General features: G+C 47.1%; 1 protein-coding gene across 5 annotated transcripts in view; it reads left to right on the forward strand.

Moving 5' to 3' along the window:
* LOC144734428 (ras-related protein Rap-2b-like) overlaps nucleotides 1–13,806 on the forward strand; it is an 81,411-nt gene that overhangs the window by 26,072 nt on the left and 41,533 nt on the right. For all 5 annotated transcript variants that reach the window (XM_078616615.1, XM_078616612.1, XM_078616616.1 and 2 more), the window contains exon 2: nucleotides 1,271–1,644. In XM_078616615.1, the coding sequence (XP_078472741.1) occupies nucleotides 1,372–1,644 (273 nt within the window). In that variant the 5' untranslated portion in view covers nucleotides 1,271–1,371. The remainder of the gene's footprint in view (nucleotides 1–1,270; nucleotides 1,645–13,806) is intronic.

Consider the following 13,806-nt stretch of genomic DNA (forward strand, 5'->3'; position numbering starts at 1 on the left):
CGTCTGGGAGATCCCCAACTTTTTTTTGTCATAACTGCAAAGGGTGGTGGTGATGGTGGCGGTTATAGCTTCAGGTGTGACATCTGGAACATCCTTCTCAACTCAGCTTTTTTTAGTTTCCTGCGTTATAAATGATTTTTAATGCTATAAAACTAAGCATATAGTTCACCCCTGTCCGAGTGTTATTATTCTGCCTCCCATAATGCATCGTGGTCCCGTCTACTATTCGTGGTTGACCAATTGCACCGTTTGTGATTTAACATTTTTTTTGGTAATTTACCAACGAGCTTCCGCTTCTCTCGCGCCCCCATATAGCTTGTCACCATATCTTGCATCATATTTTTTTGTTGTGTGATTAATTTCCTCATGGGTGTTACAATTCCGAGTAAATCTGTGTTTAGTGTAGTGTTTTATGAACACCTTTTTTTAAACACCTTTTAATCTCCCTTCGTTTTTTTCTCCGTGTGTTTTGTGCTTTCGGGTAACTTTGTCCCCTATTTCCAAAACGTTTGCCACCCCTACTTTGAGTGTACCGTTAACGAAAACGTCAGTGCTGTTTATCTGTCATTCAACGTGGTAACATCCATCCAATCGTTTTGCATCTCTCGGAAATTTTAACGGGTTTGCCTTCGGACCTGTCAAAATTCCATTCACTCAGAGTGAATTACATCGTTGATGTTAAATTGCCCTGTGCTTGCCCTCTCTTTGATGACACTTGAAGTGCCACTTGCATCTCATCAACCTCTTATCACTTCCTTTGTTAAATGTTGCTGTGCTCAGAAATCTCCGATTATCTGGGCGTTGTCAATGGAATTTTGCTTAAAATTCCTGGATTTGTCATTCCCCACTTCCATTTGATGGACTTTTTCAGGTCTACATAATGTTCTTGCTGCCTGTCGATTCTAATGTCCTCGTCTCCTGCTCCTCATGTAGACGGGGACACAAATTGACACGGAGTGAGATGAGAGAAACGGAGATGAAATCGTATTCGCATGCGAATTAGCTTGCTATGTTTATGAGCTTGTTACGTTTAGCCTTGCACAAGCGCCGTGGTGACATCACCGCCACTTAGTGGCGAACGGCGACTGTTATGTTTATGAGGATTTTACATTTCAAGCTGATATTGCAAGGTCTGTAATCTGTGGGGGGGGGGGGCCTTGAGCTCTTTGGGGACACTCAGCCTTTGCTTAGTTTCGCTTGCTCCCAGCACGGCCGCCACTGCTCACCGATAACCCCCCTCTGAGCCCACCGTTCCTCTTCTCGTCTCCAGGGACGATGGGACGTCGGTCACCGCTGCTCGAGTCATCCCAGCCACACTAGCCGGTGGGTGGGGAGAGACCATGATGTAGCCGGAGCCCCTTTGCCCCCACCATGCGGGAATACAAGGTGGTGGTGCTGGGCAGCGGCGGGGTCGGCAAGTCGGCGCTCACGGTGCGATTCGTGACGGGCAGCTTCCCCGAGCGCTATGACCCAACCATCGAGGACTTCTACCGCAAGGAGATTGAGGTGGACTCGTCACCCTCCGTGCTGGAGATTCTGGACACGGCCGGCACGGAGCAGTTCGCCTCCATGCGCGACCTCTACATCAAGAACGGCCAGGGCTTCATCCTCGTATACAGCCTTCTCAACCACCAGTCCTTCCAGGTCAGTCACAACCAGCGCACGCACGATTGTGTGTGTGTGTGCGCGTGTGTGTGTGCATGTGTGCGGTAGTGCAGCGGTTCGCGCGCCGCGGTACGAACCCGGCGACCCGAGTTCAATTCCCGCTCACGGCCAACAACACCGGTGGCGATTATCTGAACCGGTCCTCGGTCTCCCCTAGGTCGGCTCGGCCTCAAATGAGTACCTGGTGCGGTGTGTAAACATCGCCACTGGGGAGACAAATGGGGCCGGGCGTGGTGTTGACCACCCACCCCCTCGTGTGCCGTTCCGGCCTTCATAGGTGTTCGCTCGCAGCACTTGCCCCAACAGACTGTTAAGGCTATACGGGGGGGATCTTTGTCTTTGTATGTATACGGTAGTGGAGTGGTTAGCGCACTGCGCTACAAACCAGCAACCCGAGTTCGATTCCCGCTCATGGCCAACACCGGTGACGCTTATCTGAACCGGTCCTGGGCCTCCCCTAGGTCGACTCAGCCTCAAATTAGTACATGGTGCCGTGTGTAAACATCGTCACTGGGGAGACAAAGGCGGCCGGGCGTGGTGTTGGCCATCAACCTCCTCGTGTTCTGTGGCAGCCTTCATAGGTGCTAGCTAACAGCACTTGACCCAACAGCCTAATACAGGCTATACAGGAATTCTTTGTCTTTGTCTTTTGCCAACACAGTGGGGAGCACAGGTGGTGGCATCTGCTCGTCATCTCATTAATTTGACCCGTAACACTTTGCTATGTCCCACGTGACATCCTGCCAGCAAGCCTTTGGCACTTGGCCTCAAAGTGTACCTAGCCTGGGACAAGCGGTGTGACGACGTCACCGCCACTTGGTGATGAATCGCGGCTGTTGTTGTCATTGCCGTGTCTGTGTGGGTACATGTGTTTGTGGAGGGCGTAAGTAGGATTCCGGGCCATGGCCGACGTCGTGTATTGAGAACTTTCCCCGGGCCCTCCTTGGTTGAATCGACCTAAACTGAGTGAGCGGGGTGGCTGTGTGAAACATCAGCACTGGGGAGATAGTGGCCATACGTGGTGGTGGCCATATCAACCCCACTCACTTGTGCAACGTACTGGCCTTTCATAGGTGCACACCAACAACACTGGATGTAGGCTAGACGGGAGATGTTACCCCCCCCCCCCCCTTTGTGAGTAAGTGAGAGTGTGATTGATTGACGCCCACAACAACAAAGTGGAATGCTGGAGGTTGCTGGGTGGTTCGGAGGTCAGGGCACTGAGCTGACACCGCTGAGAACCTGGGTAGAAACCCCGTCAGCCGCCTGTGCTCAAAGTGTAGTGAGGGGTTGATGGTCTCGGCTCGGCCACCAATGACTGCACACAAAAAAAGCAAACCGTCGCGTCAAATTTGGTTCGGCACTTAATATGGACAAATTTCGGCTAAGAATTAAACATCGGTTTGAGTGTCATGCGGCAAACTGACCTCTCGTATACAGATTTGGGTGGGAAGGAGCTTCCCCCTCCTACTGTGTGTACCAGAGGCCAACTTTTGAAGAAATCTCAGAGCACTGATATCTGCTTCCATTGGTCGTTCTCTCATATTAAGGGTTTCCCTGTGATGTGGCACATCTCAGATTATCACGGTACGGTGCGAAAGAAGTTCAACATACATACATACAAATCCAATTGGATACTGCTAAACCGAGCAGAGTGTTGATTAGATAAAACACAGCGAGCAGGCACGGGGTTTGAAGTGCATGTTGTCCATTTGCCAGTCCTCTCAGTCAATTAACACGAAACATCTGGCTCTGTCCCATGTCCTGCCAGTGAGTTTTCACCATATCACGTGGCCTCACAGTGCACCTAGCCAGGCAGAAGCACCATGGCGATATTGGCAATGCATGGTGGTGAATGGCGGTCATTGTGATTGAGTTTGTGCAAGTGGTTTGTGCTTTGCGGCAAAACTCCCCGTGACGTGGGTTCGATTCTTGGTCATGCACTCATCAATGGTGGTATTCTGTAACGTCTCCCCTTGGGGGATTTATGAAACATGAACCATTGTCTCAACTACCGTACAGAGGGAGATGGAATATAATCGGCAACCTCTGGATTGCAAGGCCAGTGTGCTAATCTTTGCACCACGATACCTTCCCATTGATAGAACAGTATTTATATTTGTATTCCGGTTAGCACGGTTGGCTACGTACGGTGCGAAAGAAGTTCAACATACATACGTTCACGCAGTATTTCAATTTTTGTTGACTTAAATGGGCAGAGACCATGAGTCGAAATCCTCAGCTACATTATAAACTGTGATGTGAAGCCACAGTTAATTTTCCTTTTGTAAGCCCTTCAAATAGGATGTCGAACCATTCGGGCCAACGACGGGTACGTGAATGAGACCATTAAACAACGGAGAGGACTGTTCCTGGGGGATCTGTGTGATGTTTATAGCATCCCTTCCTGCAGCACAAACAAGACATTCTATATTTACCCCCTCACTCGCGCAGCCTTTGCTCTGACTGTACGCGGCTGTGGTTGCATTGACACGGCCGCGGCGGGTTGTGCACTTCGCAAATCCAGTGAGAGTTTGTATTTCTCGGGCGGGTGGAAAAGGGCACCGGTTCATGATCGTATTATTATTATAATTAGCACTATTCATTTTAACCCAGCCTCTCCACGTTCGCTTAAAACACACAACTTTTCCTCCACGCTCATACGAATTTGGGAGGCACTCCCCTCCATCGGGTGTCTGTTAAGTCAATGTTGGAAATTCCACATTTCCATGACCGGGATCATGGCCGCTATTAGAATTGCCGATTTTGACTTTCAAATAAAGTGGTACCTTGTTAGGAATATTAATATTTGTAGATCTCTTGTCTAGAAAAGGCCCACCTGGTCTCATGATACTTTTTTCAGGAGGGTCCTGCTTATAAGCCACTTCGTCGAGATGTTAACTCCCTCGCCTGGTATGCAGGAGGTCGTGGGTTCGATCCTGACCCTGATGCCTCCTCTATATTTGGAGTTTGTGTGTCTCTCGCTCCTTGTGGTCCTCCGGGTCCTCCGGTTTTTCCCTCCACGTTTATAAACAGGCATTTAGAGTATTTGACCGATATTTATTTCCACATTCATGAGCCACTTTGTTAACCTATCATTTGTGGCCAGGTCGCTTCTGAAAAACGAGTTTTATAGCTTAGTGGCCCTTACCTGGTAAAATAAAAAAATGCACAGATTTAGTTTTAGAATTCAGTCTATTGCTTCCCCATTCGTGATGTCCACCCCGTCCGTACCTTTGACTGTATTCAGTCATGGCCAGGCATTAGACTTCTTGTCTCTTTAATATTTGTGCCATCGCTCTTAATGCTACGGGACAAATATTCCCCGTTGAGCCTTCCAGACTACGGGGCCAAGTGCTGTTTGAGGGCACCGACTTCGACTGGCATGGCACATGAAGAGGTGGTGGGGCCAACACCATACCCCCAGGCAACCTTTTATTTTCCCAATGTGGACATTTACAACTCTGGGACCCGTTTGCCAGTATCAAGATACCGAATGATAAAAATGGCTTTTATTTTTTACTCTTTGCGAAGTAAATACAGGTGTTAAGACGGTCAAAATGTTTACGCTCGACATTTGCCAGAGATGTTATCCATGGCTGGGACTTGAAGTTATGTTGGCAGAGTTGTAATGCGGTTGCACAAATCAGAGGTCCTGTCCTGCTGCCCACCTGAACACGCACCCACAAAGACAAAGACGCACCACGTGGCCTACACAGGTTGTTGTGGCAGTGCTGTTGGTGAGCACCTTTGATGGGTGAGCATGGTGCACAGATGAAGGGGTGGTGTGGCCAGGACTACCCCTAGCCACCTTTGTCTCCCCAGTACTGATGTTGTTGACACTGCACCAGGTACTCATTTAAGACTGAGTCGACACAGGGGATGCCCAGGACCAGTTCAGATGTATCACCACCCATGTTAGCTGTGGCCAGGAATCGAACTCGGACGGCAGAGTATCCTCCACAATGCCCAAACCATTATGCTCACGTTCCCCACACACAACAACAACCGCCATTCGCCACTAAGTGGCGGTGACGTCACCACGACGCTTGTGCCAGGCCAAGTGCACCTTGAGGCCACGTGAAGTGTCGAACGCCCGCTGACAGGAGGTCACGGGGCAGACCCAGCAGGTGCCACGGGTCGACTGACCGAGATGACCGAGATGACTGGCTGATGCACCACCTGTGCCCCCTACTGTACCAACTTGCTGTGCTTTAGCCACCCGGCGCTCCGCTCGTTGTTGTGAGCGTCGCTCCTCCGCCCTCCGTTGTTGTTGGAGGGCGACTGCCTCCAACTGCCCAGTAGCGTCCTTCACGAGCCTCCTCCACTGAGGCCGATCTTGACACCGCTGGTACCAGTCATCGGCAAGTCCACTCAGCTCCACGTCCTCCTGTACCACATCACACACTTGCACACACAAACACATGTGCACACACTTGCACATGTGCATTATGCATTATCCAATTACATATCAGGATCTGTTAACGTAGCATAAATATAAAAAAAACTGAAACTGTAAGCAGTTAGTTTTGGAATATGAGCCACCTTGGAATAAAAATACATGCGTATATTATTACATATAAGACAATGTTGTTTGAAAAAAAAATACTTTCCGCCTCCCAATTGATCGCAGCGTAGAAAATGACAACAGCAGGATTGCATTTGTCTGCCAATCGATGTTCATCGCCAAAACCACATCGTGCCACAAGGCCATTCAATTCCCACGGCGATGTTTGTTTTACCTTGGCCTCCACTGCGCCCGGTGGATTTGCAGCGGCGGTCGCTTGGGCTGCAGTCTCACGCGAACACAGGCAGAGGAGGGCCCCCCCCCCCCGTGCTTCACCCCCCCCCCCCCACAATGATGTATACGGAGCCCGTCGTGAGTGAGAGATTGAGTGGCTGAGCGAATGATGTAAATTGTAATGATTTTCAGCACGAGGGGCGAAAAGCTGAAATTTGACACGTCGCCGAACGAGGCTTGGGATGTATCTATGCCGAACTTATTTCACGCCGTACGTAGCCAATCGTGCTAATTGGAGGTGCTTCATCGTTATAAGCCAGTGATTATCCACTGCTGGATGAAGTTCTCCCCACATCGGCTCTGGGGAGACATGCTTTGGTCCTTACCACGCGACTTTCTCATGTGCCATGCAGATCTTAATAGGTGTTCACTAACACCACTTGCATCAAAAGTCAACTAATCTCCATGGGCATCTTCTTAGTGCCTGTACATTCACGTTAATAGACCATCTGTGATCTTGTACGCTATGTAACAACGCAACAATTCCTCGATTCGAATGCATTTTTACACTCGTTCGTTATTACGTGTGAGAGTTGATTATTCCTGTTTTATGGAAAGTAAAAAAAACTGCACTTGAGATGGAAAAAATGTGAACTAGATGTGAATTAATCGATTTTTTTTATTTAATCGTGGCCTTTAATCATGAATATTCATCCGCTTGCACGGGGGAGGGGGGTGAATCATAACTGGGCTCGATCCATGCCCTGACGCTTGCTGTATATTTGGAGTTTGCATGTTTCTCTCCCCGTGGTCGCGTGGTTTTTTTCCAGGTCCTCAGGTTTTTTCCCTCCACAGATAGAATCAACGTGCATTTAAGAGTATTTTGGCGGCTTTACATTTCCACACATAAGCCACTTCGCTGAGCCATCATTTGTGGCCACTTCTGAAAAAGAGCTATACAGCTCAGTGGGACTTACCTGGTCAAATAAAAATAGTTACGTGTTTTTCTGAGTTTCGTTTTACCTGCCTAATATGTACCACATCCTGTGACTTTGACGCCGGGCTCGGCGAAGCTTTGCAAGGCAAGCACGGCGAGTAGATTCGCAACGAGCTTGTGTTGCAATCTTGCATCTAGTCCCTTCATATTACGGCATAAACAAAACAAATACTGAATGGAATAAAATGTGAATATCAAAGCCAGGACCCTGCTTAAAAGTGAGCTTTTGGGATTTCCTTTGTTAAATGAAGAGAAAGAAAATGTATTTTTGTTACGGTCAAATTATTTTTAACCGGGCAAGCAATGATGGCATCATTCATTATGTCATTAAAATTGGTCATCATTTGTATGCCAATTATTTCCCTGAGGCCACTTGGCCCCAAGGGAAGAGCTTGCTTAAGCACAGACATTTTTCATCTTGACAAGTGAATAGATAGATGATAGATAGGTGACCTTTGTGTATATATGTACGTAAGAGCCCATTTAAAGCCAGGGTCTCTCTTCATGGGTTTAAATAAGTGTAAAAACACAGCAAATTCCCAAATTTCAAAATAATAACACAGAAAACTTGATTAAAAAAAAAATACCATCAATTAATTAATTGTGGTTTGCAAAATTTGGCTCAGAACTTGACAATCTACGGACCACCATATGTAGCACAGGCCCACAGTCGCCCATGGCAACCTGTGTTGTGCACGCTGTTAACCCAGCAAAGTCCTCACCAGGCTTGGGCCTGCTTGGGTTCTGAGATTTGACAAGATCGGGCACAATTTGATTGTAGGCAAGAACGCTGTCACGGAATTTTAATGCCTCCTCTTTGTATTACACGGACTTCTCAGCCAACACGTTTCATTCTATCATAGCCTTGACAATATGCCTGCTTTTCTACACATGTACGCACCAAACTCTATATATTAATATATTTTTCTAAGTTTAGACGAGTTTTTTCTGGTTAATTTTAAATAACAAGTTGTCACCGGAGCAACGAGCTGTAAGTGATGGACTAATCACAGGGCCTCTCTCTGTGCGTTGTGTAGAATTGCTGATTTAATATTTCTCAAATATAACATCTATATTTCGTCAGCCACCTACGTCAATAATCTCACATTTACTGGGCCCTGAAATATAAAATATTCCAACTGATAAAAATATAAGCAATGGTCTCGGTGTATAAATAGTTTCAGGTACAGGCATTCCCCGGGTTACGGAAGGGTTAGGTTCCCGATAACGATCCGTAACACGAATTTTCCGTATTTCGGAAACTGAGCGCTGTCATCCATTTTATATCGCTAACTGTATGCACTTCCTACGATTCTTTAATTTCATCAAATATCTACCCTAACACGACCCATAATTCCACCAATGGAACATATACTGTATCCAATCGTTTATGAATACCACGAAACATTTTAACATTAATTGTTGACAGAAAGCAGTCCCTTCCGAATGCTCGTTTACCATGAATTAGGCTTGGCCTCGCCTTGACATACACACACACACGCACACAAACGTGTAGTAGCCTCGTCTACAAAGATCCCCCGTATAGCCTTAACAGACTGTAGGGGCAAGTGCTGTTAGCGAGCACCTATGAAGGCCGGAATGGTACACGAGGAGGTGGGTGGCCAGCACCACGCCCGACCGCCTTTGTCTCCCCAGTGGCGATGTTTACACACCGCACCAGGTATTCATTTAAGGCTGAGTAAAATAACTCATGAAATCAACTTAAAGTGAAGAAAACTAGCAATAGAAGCGTGGGGGAAAAAAATGTGTTCTAAGTGTAGAAAACAAACAATTATGTAATGCTACAAAAGGAAAATAATTAACGCTACGAAAAATTCAATTTACCTTCATCCGCGTGAAGCTTGGGCTCGGTGAAGGCGGCGTTTTGGTGGGCCGCCTCACACCTCGCTCTGCCGTATTCATCCGCAACCTCACCGTGCTGCACTATTTGCGCTTACGTAACTAATGCAAACGTTTCCACATATACTTTTTTTACATGTGATTTATGGGAGCATTTCCGTAAGTTGGGTCTTAAAGAATCAGATAGCTGAGCGAAATGATTATTTAAGTAATAAATTACTATAATTCTAGATTTGAAGCTTTCGTGACTGCAAGGATTCATACTCTTAGGTTTTTTCGGTATTGTCACGTAGGTAAAAATAAAAAATAAATAATGAAAATGATAAAAATGATAATAGAAATAAAATAATAAAGCACATTTGATTTATATTACAAATAAATAATACAAATTATAATAGAAATAAAATGATGAATCACATTATTTTATTTCTATTATCATTTTTAATAATAGATCACATTATTTTATTTCTATTATCATTTTTATTATTTATTTTTACCTACGTGACTTTACCGAAAAAACCTAAGAGTAATAAATTACTATAATTTGTATTCATTTCATAACTCAACGAATTGGATGACGTGTATATAGTTGGTCTTACCAACTGTGCCACTGGACGGGAGGTTATGGGCGATGCTTGGTGACATCTCAGAATTGTCAGTTGGATCACACTGGGCGTGGCCTGCAGGGGGTTTCCCACCTTCGGAGTTTAGCACTGCTGCTCCGGTGATAGTTTGAACAGGGAGAGGAATGTGAATTTGCTTACATTTCAAATACTAATCAAATAGCATACGCACACGCAGAGACTCGCAAGCCCAATTTTCTTCTTATTAATTCCTACTTTAATTTGCCACCAATGTAAACACGAACGAGTGGAGCACAGCGAAACAGCGATCACAAATCTAAGGGCCCATTTCCTATTATTAAAACATTTAAAAAAATAAATATTTACATTTCCACCGAAAGTACGGCCAGTCCGAGGTTTTTCCTTTCTTCCCAGGACGCCGTGTTCACGTTCGGGCAGGTCGGTGCGTGGCGTGTACTTGTTATGTTTGCCTTTGCTGCTGCTGCTGTTGTTGCTGCGAGCGCATGAGCCGCTGTGCTAATCGTCTTGTTAACGCTATCGGGCGCTGCTTTTAAAATATTAACGCCGGGGCACTTTTTGCATTCGCCAAGTCACAAGAGCAGCATTAAAACACCCCTCCCCCCCCCCCCCTTTTGCTTTACAGTTGCACTGCCACTACGTCAGGTCACAGTACGAGCTGGGATATTTAACATGTTACCGCTTCCACGGTGGGGGGGGGGGGTGGTTGTGGAGGGGGTGGTGCGGGTGGTGCTGGTGGGGGGGGTTGTGGTGCTGGTGGGGGGGTGGTGGTGGGTGGGGGTTGTGGTGGTGGGGGGGGGGTTGTGGTGGTGGTGGGGGGGGTTGTGGTGGTGGGGTGGGGGTTGTGGTGGTGGGGTGGGAGGTAGGGGGGGGGGCGTTGGTGGGGGTTGGCGGGGTTCAAATCCCAAGGCTGTATCCCAATCCCAAGGTTGTATCCCACGCTGGAGGAGAATGCAGCAACAGCCATTGTTATACCGTACGTCTATGTTCCCACGCTCCCCACCTTCACCAACCCGAACTGGCCAGCGTGGTGAAGCATGGCCATAACACACCCTCGAGGTTGCAAAGTTTGGGGAGGGGCCCTCCGTCCCCCACTCCCCGCTTCGTCCAGCGGTGGATTTGACAAATGTTGCGACAGTGTCTTTCTCAAAGAGACCCGGCTCATGAAATGTTACACGGAATGGATTTTCCTGCCACAGCGCTGCCACGGAGCGATGGTCGGCACACTGGACCCAGCCATCCAGAGGTCGCTGACTCAATAGGATTTCCCGACGTGGCACGTGAAACAGTGGGGGAACTCCCACCTCTTCCCAAGACACGTCGATCTGGCCAGTGTGCAAGAATAAGTGAAAATACCATCTGGGGGTGGGGGTTGGGGGAAGGTCCTTCCGGCAACAGTGGCAAGAGCATGCATAGTAAAGTGTTTTGGGTTAGATGGCGTCAGTGTAAACGTGTCGTTAAACCCGCCACCAACGGACACGGCCAATTCGTAAAGGTTTGTCACGTACACAAAACTTTCCCATTCGTTATTCCGAATTGTAAATGTTGTGGGTTTACTCTCCAACACACCGGTGTGCTGAACTAGTAACAAATTGGCGTGTTTTGTTCACATGACAAACCTTACTGATTGGCTGTGTCGGGTGGTGGCGGGTTTAACGACGCATTTATATTTACGCAATCTAACCCTTAAACCTCTGTAGTGGATAGTTATTCTTTCAGCACACTGGTGTGTTGGAGAGTAAAGCCGCAACATTTACAATTTGAGTACGAAGTTTCGTTGGTGATTACAACCAACTTCATCGGGCGATTTGCCAGAATTGCCGTTTCCAGTCTTAAACTCGAGTAGGGTGATGTCATCACGATGAGGTGTGAAGATCAGAGTGGGGTTATTGTAATCATAGAAACTACAATGGATTATGTTCGTCTGAGAATATGCAGTACATATTACTGTTTGCATTAGAGTCACAGCTAATCAACGTATGATAACCTGAATATGCATGAAATTAAATGGCGTGCTTCTGAATCGCATTCAAAATGCAGGGCTGCACCTTTACCTTTGCATGCCTGCCTATTGGGAACGCGCATCACGTAACGCAATTTGTTGAGGGACAGGTCGTTGTGCCCGGGTTGTGGTCACGGTGACTTTGGTGATGTTTAACAAAAAGCCAACACCACCACCCCACAGGGCAAACACCAGATCATGGCTGTGGTTTTCGCCCGACGGCACTCGTGAACAATTGAGGACCCTTCGTGTTCACAAGGCTGTGTAATAACACACAAAGACAATTTACGGCCCTTGGTCAGTCCACTGCTGGATGAAGGTCACTTCGCCGCGTTGGCCGGCACATGTTGGTGAAGCAGGGGGGCCCAGGTTCAGATATCGGTCGCCTGCTGGTGATGGCCAATGAACGAAGGCGGTGGTCACCGCATCGCGCGCTTTCGGGTGCGCTTCTGCGGCCGTCTGGAACGCTCCTCCTTCCGGTATAAGGAAGCCACTGGAGCTATGTCGATTGGGAAATAATTTCTTTGGAACTGCTTTTTGCATTTAGTTTGTTGTCCTTCTCCCCGCACCTTCGATTAGCACGGTTGGCTACGTACGGTGCAAAAGAAGTTCAACGTACAAACACGTTAATATTGGCGAGTTCATAACGCAGAGCATTAACCACTTCACCATTGCTCCAGCGAACAAGGCTGTATTTAGAAAATAGTTCAAAATAATGGAAATGATGAGCTTGACAATTTCACGTTATGCGTAATGTTTCCCAACGCCGCACTGTATTTAAGGTTTGCGTAATCGATGCCGAATCTCACTATACAGCCTTGGCTGTGTAGTCATGCAGGCATTGCAATAGAAGCCTTTTGTATGACAAACAGATGGTAAAGACCGTGGCCTGCATCTTACATCTCTCCACAACAAATAGCCACAAGTGCTTCGGCAGAGGTTCCTGGTGATTGGCTTTCCAAAAGTATTTATTTAACCGTCTCGGATGACCTTTTTTAGACAGCTCCCGGCCAGGGAGAAATAGCACGAAAATTGCGTGTGCTTTTTTTTTTCTTCTGCCGCCAGTGAGGTCCCGTGTGACGACGTTACTGCCGACCCCGCGACCTTCCTATTGCAGGTCCGCGCATCGCATGGATAACTTTGCGAGGAACGTCACACATCCAATTACACACCGGCTCTGTGCTTAATCTTAACCCTTTCCCGTTCCGAGACATCTGCAAGTTGCAGGGTGGGTTCCGCTCACCGCTGAATCTCGAAACGCGCAAGAGGTTAGCGTAAATTTTATTTAGAGGGGCATAGCGCCGTTGTTTTTAAAGACGTTGTACTCACCGTAGAGAACTCTAGCGACACGACCACACTCTATGATGGCTGGCGCCAAACTGTGCCACGCCCTCCCGCACGTCATCGGAACGAAATCGGTTAGTGCTTTATTTAATACGAATGTTTACGAGTATATACATTGCGACGTTTTTTTACCAGGTGCTTGTGAATTGTCGTGATGTACAAACGGACAGACCTGTTTTCTAATTGAATGCAGGCCTCCCCACGCAGTCTCAGTCAAAGAAGTTGTTAGACCATAAACTGAATACTAAACTAAACGATTTTAATTTTACTAGGTATGGTCCACTGAGCTATATAGCTCTTTTTCAGAAGCGACCTGGCCACAAATGATAGCTCAACAAAGTGTTTTATCATTTGGAAATTTATCGCAGCCAAATACAGTAAAACCTTGGATTGCGAGTATCTTGGTCTGCAAGTGTTTTGCAAGACAAGCACATTTTTAAAAGAAATATTAATTTCATAAACGGGCGAGGTCTTGCAATACGAGTAGTACGTATACACTTTGTCTGCCGAGCGTCACGTGATCACAACTGATTTACGAGTGCTTTGATATACGAGTGCTTTGGATTACAAGCACGTTTCCGGAATGAATTATGCT

The sequence above is a fragment of the Lampetra planeri genome, chromosome 51 (genome assembly GCF_965212315.1).
Source record: "Lampetra planeri chromosome 51, kcLamPlan1.2.h2, whole genome shotgun sequence".
Taxonomy (NCBI): domain Eukaryota; kingdom Metazoa; phylum Chordata; class Hyperoartia; order Petromyzontiformes; family Petromyzontidae; genus Lampetra; species Lampetra planeri.